Source organism: Crocuta crocuta, unplaced genomic scaffold (genome assembly GCF_008692635.1).
Source record: "Crocuta crocuta isolate KB4526 unplaced genomic scaffold, BGI_CrCroc_1.0 scaffold482, whole genome shotgun sequence".
NCBI classification, from domain to species: Eukaryota; Metazoa; Chordata; class Mammalia; order Carnivora; family Hyaenidae; genus Crocuta; species Crocuta crocuta.
The window spans coordinates 969,403-978,735 of record NW_027527459.1 but is presented as its reverse complement, the minus strand read 5'-3'; the positions used below and the strand labels follow the sequence as shown (position 1 = coordinate 978,735).

The 9,333-nt window shown below is 36.9% G+C and overlaps 1 protein-coding gene across 1 annotated transcript in view; it reads left to right on the top strand.

The window, feature by feature from the left end:
• THOC2 (THO complex subunit 2) overlaps positions 1-9,333 on the top strand; it is a 112,518-nt gene that overhangs the window by 66,609 nt on the left and 36,576 nt on the right. Inside the window, 3 exon segments of the mRNA XM_077763494.1 lie at positions 1,712-1,789; positions 2,197-2,327; positions 2,424-2,525. Coding sequence (XP_077619620.1) covers positions 1,712-1,789; positions 2,197-2,327; positions 2,424-2,525 — 311 coding nt within the window.

The following is a 9,333-nucleotide window of genomic DNA, read 5'->3' as shown; positions in this document are numbered from 1 at the left end:
GTCATTCTGTGGGAATGGAGAGTTTTTATTTACTGTGAATTAAAGAGCAAATTAAACTACAAGCAGAAGCATCAAGGGAGTTGAATGTGTCTTTATATTCTTACCAAACAAAAGAAAATTATTTTTACTTACATGTGCCTTTTGATTTTGTTTGTTCATCTTTGTTGTAGTTAGCCATTGATAGGAATGTTTCTTACTGGTCTTCTAGGTAGTTACATTGTGCTTTCCATATTTTTTTTTGTCTTTTTCAAATTTTTTCCTGGTTGTGCAGTCTACGGAATTGACCTATAGGCATTATAAACTTAAAGATTTAGTAAGGGAATTAAGACAGTTTAGTAAGAAAATTTTTTATTTTTATGCAGGAAACTACATGTAGCTTTATTAGAATCATAGTATACTAGAAAAGGAGTAGCTTTTATCCCCACCTAGTTCTTCCTANCCGCCCCCCCTCCCAGGCCCCCAACAAAACAAAAGTGACTATTACTTTGTTTTTGTCAGGCCATTCCTTAACCTGATCCTTATTTGCCTACCGGGATATATGTTGACTTAACATTTGTTCCTATGAAAGGGAACCATATCTTTTTAGCCTGTTGATTAAAAACAGGAAGGATTGTATATGTTTTCCCATCAAGGTGACATGGCAGTCTCCTGGAATTAGTTTTAAGTGAAAATGTTGCACAAAAGTTAGGCTTCTCTGTAGCATTACCTATTAAATTACTCAAGCATGAAAACGTAGATGCACAAAATACCCATTTCTGCCAAGAAAATAATAAGCTTGTATGGGGCGCCTGGGTGGCTTAGTCGGTTAAGCGTCCGACTTTCGCTTAGGTCATGATCTCGCGGTTCGTGGGTTCAAGCCCCGCGTCGGGCTCTGTGCTGACTGCCAGCTCAGAGCCTGGAGCCTGTNCTTGTTAGCTGCACATTAGCTTTTCCTCTTCCCTCACTTGGTATTGAGTTAAAGCCTTCTCAGAAATCTAGATTGTCCTTGATTATCAGTGCTTCAGTTGTCCTTTTGGCCTTTGCATGGTCCTCCAACCCTCTACCTGCCTATACACACATAAATGTTACTCACTGTTTCATTTTGAATGGATGGACAGCATCAGCATCAAACATGGCACTTCAGCGATCCATCTGCAAATCATTGACACAAAATGACCCATGGTTTTTCATTCAGTCCAACTTAGACAGTGGTTTTGTCTTTGTCAGCAGTGTTACTAATATTTTGGGCTTATTTCTCATTGAGAATTTAAGTAATGGTGAATTAAAACATAGTTTAAATTTCTTTGGGTTTAATTTTTTTTTCTTAATGTTTTAGCCTTACATTGTACTAATTCTAATGTAGCAGAAAACCAAAACTTCTGGGTGGAAAAGTGCAAATGCATTATAACAAAATTGTGCTAGATACAACCTTGTAATAAATACTTAGGTCAGTTTTAAGATGCTTTGGTTTGTGATAATGAGGTTGAGAAAAGAATTGGCTTATAAAACTGATATTTAAAATTCATGAACGCAAAATGATTTGGAAGTTAGAAATAGAGGTGAAATTTTTAAATGTTAATTGGTAATGCTGGCTATATTTAAAATCTATGTTTAAAAAGTAAGGAAATAATTCACAACCATGTACAAATTAATTTTTTCAAATCAGAAGCTAAATTGTGACATCATAATCTTAACCTTTTTGCATTTTATTTATAGTTTTTTTTAATTTTAGTTTCAGTCTGATGGAAGCAAACAAGAAGATAAAGAGAAAAAGTTAAGAGACCAGAAAAATCCAATGTGTCTGATATTTGTCTTTTTTATAGCATACTGTAAATTTTACTGTGATCAGACTTGAATCACCTATGTGAATATTTTGTACTCTACATGCTGAGTATAGCTTTTGGAATATCATACAGTTATCGTTTAAGATTGACAATTCCTGTTTTGGAAGGTTTCTACGTTGAGAAAGGAAGAGGGATAATGAGTTCCTCATTCTCTTGCGGCTCCTTTCCTTACCTCATCTCATTGCTTTCTTAGATGGAGAGACACAAATATCCACTGGGAAAAGGACAGTGATAGTGTGGGGGAATTATATGTATCTTATGAGATGAAGGAATGGCAATTTTTCCAAGGCTGGCATAAACTTTTTTTTTTTGGGAGGGGGGTGGGGATTAAAATGAATCTTTTACTGATATAATTTTCCCCCCTTCTTCTTAGGAAGTTATCCTTAGCTGTTTACTTAGCATTACTGACCAGGTACTACTTCCATCTCTTTCTTTGATGGACTGCAATGCTTGTATGTCTGAGGAACTATGGGGAATGTTTAAAACATTTCCATATCAGCATAGGTAAATACATAATTTTTGTATTTTTAACTACTATTTTAGTGCATTAACATCTAAGTGTTTAACTTTTCCTAATTCTTCATCTCATCGTTTTTTAAGATATCGTCTGTATGGCCAGTGGAAGAATGAAACTTATAACAGTCACCCACTTTTAGTAAAAGTTAAAGCCCAAACAATAGACAGAGCCAAATATATCATGAAGTAAGTTTTATTTTTCTTCATATTAATCTAAAGTATATCTGGATCTAATTTACTTTCTTTTAGCCAACTTATGTCTGAGTCTCTGTTCTTAGGAAGCCTATGAGTATTTGCTAATGGGATAGTTTATTATATACTGCAGATAGAATGACTATCAATTTTTGTGTTTATTTTTCTTTAGCTCATTTTGACTAAGTTTTTATAGTTGTCATATTTGCATAGCTGTAAAATCCAATAAGCCTCTTTAATGCATCATGTTATAGGATTTTTTTTTTTAAAGGACAGCCTACTGTGGCCTTTGCTCAATTTGCATAAGACATTTAATGGTGTATACAAGGTGGTCAAGGTTCTTGAAATTTCCTCTGCCAAAAGTTATCATAATAAAGATTTTTCTTTTTTGGAAGAGCTAATGGAATGATGCAAAACTGTCTCCTTGAGTCCACTTTTTATTTTTTTCATTTGTGTGCTTTATCTTCATGTCATTGAAAACATAAGGGTGATGTTATTTGACTTCTTGGTAAACTGAAATTTAATTTTGCACATTGTGTACTTCAGATTAGAGTTGGTTTGTAATACTAAATACACTGCTATATCGCAAGTATTTTCATCAAGGCTATTGATTGTCATTTCTTTCATGTTTGTGAAGTGGTATGGTTATTCTAATTAAAATAGTTCATTCTCTAGTTTAACTAGATTCAACAGTATGCAATGAATTATTTCACCCTGGGGAAGTTGGGGAAGGCATGGAAGGAGATACTAGAATTCGTCCTTCCAAAAGAGTTCAGTCTTAAGATTTCCCCAACTAGCTTAACAATAGCAGCTAAGCTAATGTTTATGGAGCCATTAATATTTGTGTGCAAGGCCCTGAACTAAGTGATTTATATAAATTATTTAATAATACTTTTGACCCTTGAACAACATGGGTTTGAACTATGTGGATTCACTTCTTTGTGGACTTTTTTTTCTTTTTTTTTCCTTATGTTTTATTTATTTCTGAGAGAGACACACACACACACACAGCGTGAGCAGGGGAGGGTCAGAGAGAGAGGGAGACACAGAATCTGAAGCAGGCTCTAGGGTCTGAGCTAGCCATCAGCATAGAGCCCGACACAGGGCTTGAACCCACAAACCATGAGATCATGACCTGAGCCAAAGTCAGACGCTTAGCCGACTGAGCCACCCAGGCGCCTCATATGTGGATTTTTTTTCAGTAAATATATTGGAAAATGTTTTGGGTATTTGGAACAATTTGAATTTGAAAAAACTTACAAATCATATCACCTAGAAATATTGAAAAAATTAAGAAAAAGGTATGTCTTGAATGCCTAAAATATATGTAGATACTAGTCTTTTATAATTTGCTACCATAAAATATACACAAATCTATTTTAAAAAGTTAAAATTTATCAAAACTTGTATGTATACTTAACAGACTATACGTGATGCCATTTGTAGTCAAGAGAAACAAATGTAAACAAATGTAAAGATTTACTATTAAGTCATAACTACATAAAACTAACTGCAGTAGCTAGTGTACCACTGTAATAATTTCGTAGCTACCTCCTGTTGCCATGCAGTGAGCTCAAGTGTTGTGCGTACCTGCTTACAACACTGTGTGTTGCTAATAATCTCTGAGCAGTTTATCTCTCTAGTAAATTGCGTGTTGCTGAAAAAGTGACATCTCATGGTTCGTATATATTTTTCGTGTTTATTGTGATATCATAAGCCTTGCATAACACCTGGGACCCATATGAAGCACCTCTAGTGCTGCCAAAAGTGCTCCCAAGCAGAGAAAAGTCATGACATTGCAAGAAAAAATTGAATTGCTTACTGTGTACCATAGATTGAGGTCTGTGGCTGCAGGTACCCGCCATTTCAAGATAAATGAATCCAGCCTAAAGACTGTTGTTTAAAAAATTTTTTTTAATGTTTATTCATTTTTGAGAGAGAGAGAGAGAAAGAGCGTATGAGTGAGCAGGGGAGGGGCAGAGAGAGGGAGACACAGAATCTGAAGCAGGCTTCAGACTCTGAGCTGTCCGTACAGAGCCCGATGTGGGCCTCGAACCCATGAACTGTGAGATTATGACAGAGCCGAAGTCAAATGCTTAACCAACTGAGCCACCCAGGCTCCCTTAAGGATTGTTGTTGTTGTTTTTAAAAAAGGGAAATTCATGAAGTCATTGCTGCAGCTATATGGGCAGATGTGAAAACCTTGTACTTTTTGTAAAATACTTTTTGATCTTGTATTGAAAATGCAGCTGTTTTTATGGGTGCAGGATTGCTGTAAGGAAGAAATATCTATTGACCCTGCCTAATATTTGAGAAAATGCCAAGTCATTTTGTGACATCTTAAAAGGATCTGAAGCTGGAGAATTTAATGCCAGCAAAGGATGGTTTGATAATTGTAGAGATGTTTGGCTTTAAAAAATGTCAGGATAACAAGAGAAGCAGTTTCTGCTGACCAAGAGGCAGAAAATAGATGAGTTCCTAGATGCCATTAAAAAAATCACTGAGGGACGCCTGGGTGGCTCAGTCAGTAAGCATCCCACTCTTGACTTTGGCTCAGGTCATGATCTCATGGTTCGTGAGGTTGAGCCCTGCATGACAGTGTGGACCCTCCCTCTCCCTCTGCCCATTCCCTATTTGCTCTCTATTTCTCTCTCCAAAAATAAAGATAAACTAAAAAATATAAATCATGGAGAAGAGCTATCTGCCTGAACAGGTTTAGTTTTAATTAAAAAAATTTTTTAAATGTTTTTATCTTATTTTTGAGAGAAAGCGCATGAGCAGGGGAGGGGCAGAGAGAGAGGGGGACACGGAATCCAAAGCAGGCTCCAGGCTCTGAGCTGTCTGCACAGGGCCTGATGCGGGACTCGAATTCATGGACCCTGAGATCATGACCTGAGCCAACGTCGGATGCTTAACCGAGTAAGCCACCCAGGCGCCCCTATTTTTAGTTTTTTGATGTTTATGTTTGAGAGAGAGAGAGAGACAGAAAGAGCATGAGTAAGAGAGGGCCAGAGAGAGAGGGAGACACAAGAGTGTCTGTCAGCACAGAGACCAAAGTGGGGCTTGAACCCACAAACTGCAAGATCATGACCTGAGCTGAAGTTGGATGTAGTTTAATTGACTGAACCACCCAGGCACCCCCTATACAGGTTATTATGATGACAAAAGTTACTCTATTCTGGAAAATAAAGCCACAAAAGACATATGTTAGTAAGGAAGAGGAGCAAACACCAGGATTCAAGGCAGGAAGGGATAGGCTAACTCTATTGCTTTGTGCAAATGCAGTTAGGTTTATGATCTAGGGTGCCCTTATCTGTAAAGCTGCTAGCACCTGAGCCTTGAAGGGAAAAGATAAACACCAAGTGCCAATCTTTTGGTTGTACAACAAGAAGGTCTAGACAACAAATAGTGGGAGAAGGATGGGTATTACATTGAAACATTTTTAAAGTGGAAAAGCAAAAAAGGCAAATCACCATGTACTTCCATAAAGTTACATTGAATGTGCCTGCCACAGCTGCCTCCCCTTCACCTCCTCTGCCTCTTCCACTCTGCCGTCCCTGAGAGAGCAAGAATGGCAGCCGTTCCTCTTTCTCCTCATCTTCAACCTCCTCAGTGCGAAGGCAGCAAGAATGAAGACTTTATGATGATCCACTTCCACTTAATGAATAGTAAATAATCATCCTGTGATTCAGTTAAGAAACACACCTGTATGTTTGTGTTTGTGTGCATCTTCGTATGAAAGTCTAACCCTGTGAGAAGAACTGTAAGAGACGTTTTTCTGTTCTCCTCCTCATCATGTAGGACATTGTGTGCAAGACTTGTATGGAAGTGGATAGCCTGTCCTTACATAGGCATAAAGTGAATGATATTTAACAGCATTAATAATGTGTTTTGTTTTCTTACTGTTTTACAACTTTGCTTTCAAAGAATCGTATTACTGTACAATTATTATGTACGGTAATAATTATTACTATTATTATTATGCCTTTCTCTTGTAATTGGACAAACTGCATATCAGCCTATCATCATAGGTAAGTGGTTTTTTTAAAAAATGTAACAGTGTTTCCAATACTGTATTATGACTATGACTGTAATGCTGTATGCCATTAAAATTTTATAACAATTCAGTCATTAGTGTGTATGTAGGCTACCGGGAAACAATTGGATCGATTATACTAGGCTGTCCTAAAGCAATTGTATTGCTGCTGTTTCGTTATCAATGCTTGAATCATACATACCTGTAAATGAATACGAATTTCTTTTTCACCTCATCTTTTCATTTTTGATGTCTAGTGTTAGTAATACATACATCTAAGGTGTTTTGTATCATACAATACTGATGTAGGTACTGACAGACTTCATCTTGTAAATAGATGATGTAAACTTAACGGTATTGATAAATACAGTACAGTACTGTAAATGTGTTTCCCTTACGATTTTCTTAATAACATTGTCTTTAGTTTATTGTAAGAATACAGTATATAATACATACACAGAATATGTGTTAATTGGCTCTTTATGTTACTGGTAAAGCTTCTGGTCAACAGTTGGCTGTTATTAGTAGTTAAGGTTTGGGGGAGTTAAAAATTATACACAGATTTTTCGACTGTGTTGGGGGTTATTGCCCCTAATCTCCATGTTGTTCAAGGATCAAGTATGTATTAAATCTTACCAAATTTCTAGAATCTGTCCCTTCCACTCTCTTCTGCCACTATAACGTATTTCTCTTATCTGGAGTATTATGGTGCCTTGTATTTATTGTTTCTTCGAGATCCTTTGGTGACTAACCATTGCCTGCAGGTTATGATGTGTCCACCTTTATGGCATAGTGATGTGAGACATCTTTTGTGATCTGTCCCTCCCCATTTCCAACCTCTTCCCTGCCAATTCTACCTCTAACTGTACTGAGTCCAGTTAAGTTTCCCTCAGTGTGCTGTGGTCTTCTTTATCTTCGCATATTTTGTTTCTTTTGTTTGTACAGGTTTTCCCTTACTTCATTTTCCTCTCTCCAACTGGTGAACTCCTCCTCGGAGGGTGGGCTCCAGTGTTAACCATCTCATGAAGCCTTCTGTAGCACATGCTGCCAAGCACAATCAGCTGTTGTTTGTTTGCACCACCACTGTCCCATGGGCATGTGATGCTGTCATACCACATAGATACATTGCTAGGATTACTTGTCTTTTATCTAATTGTCTAATGGTTTGAAGAGTTTATACGTTCACGTGGTTCAAATTTCAATAAGTACAAAAAGGTAGATAGTAGAAAGTCTCTCACCCTATCTCCCATCCACTCAGTCCTCCTAAAGGAAAAAAGGAGCCAGTTTACTTTATTATTTATCCTTCCAGATATTTTTATGTGTATACAGGTGAATACAAAGATACTGTTCTCCCTTTTTGTGCTATTGATAGCATATAATTAGTACTGTTCTATAATTTGCTGTATTTATTAGAGAATGTAAGATGTAAAAAATAGGTTGAATTTGTCTCCCCAGCTGGGCAAAGCTTGAGAGCAGGAGCTATTATTCAGCCTTGTATTCCTAGTGCTTAGCTCTTTGCCTGTCATAGAAGACTTTAATATGAATGAATTGGCTAATAAAAATATTTATCACAGAAGGATATGTGTAGAATTTTTGATCTACTTGGATTTTTGTTGTTATTTGTTAGTTGTAACTATTTCACCAGACTTGAACAATATGATTTTGGTATTGATTGAACTTTGTATGCGGGGAGCGGGATGTATTAATTTATTACTTGCAGAATTTCACAAATTTTGATTACTGTTTAAAAAACAAATTTGCTGTAAGGCATTCAGTAATTCGTTCCACAAATGCTCACTGATTGTGTTCCATATGCCAGGCACCATGGTAGCTTGAGGGAGAGACATAATCAAGAAAACTCCCTTTTATTTTTGTTTGTTTTTCCCTTCAGGGTGGAGGCAGAAGGGAATGGGATAAAAAGTATAGTGAAGAGGGTTTGCTTTGGCAAGTAGGATGACCACTTGAAATAGTAGGGTCAGAAGTAAGGACAGGTGGTAGTGAGTTTGAGGGTGGAGCAGAGTATAAGCCAAGTTTAAAACTTGATAGGTCTCTCTTTCCTGTGGGGGAAAAGGGAAACTGGGCCATGGAGAATGGGAAAGGGAAGCAGTTGATGATGAAATAATTTTTATTGTTGGGTCAGTTTTGTCATAAGAAACTTCTTAAGGTAATTAATTTTGTTATTTCCATAATTGTTCCATTCTTTGAACTATCAACTGAAGTCACTATTTGCTCCATCATACTGTATTTTCATTCTAGAAAACTTTCAGTTGTCAGCTTTTTTCAGTTTCTAGGTTTGTTTTTAAAGTTTATTTATTTTGAGAGAGAAAAAGAGAGAGTGCAAACAGGGGAGGGGCAGAGAGAGAGTGGGGAGAGAGAATCTGAAGCAGGCTTCACTCTCAGCACACAGCCCAACGTGGGGCTCGATCCTAGGACCGTGAGATCATGACCTGAGCCGAAATCAAGAGTCGGCTGCTTAACCCCTGAGCTACGCAGGTGCCGCTTTAAGTTTATAGATTTATTGTGTAATGTCAGAAAAATTTAAGATGCCATGTAGTAATTTTGAGCTGTAAGTATTTCATAGATGTAAGTTTTCTAGAATGTTAGTAAAAGAATACTGAGCAGAGGAAGAATTAAAGAGGAAGAAAAGGAATAGAATTCATTTTCCAGAAATTGGTTTGCTTTCAAAAATTATTTATATGAAAACCCGAGAACTTCCTATATCAAGGAATGCAGCATTAGCTATCACTCTGTTAGGGTAACTGAAAC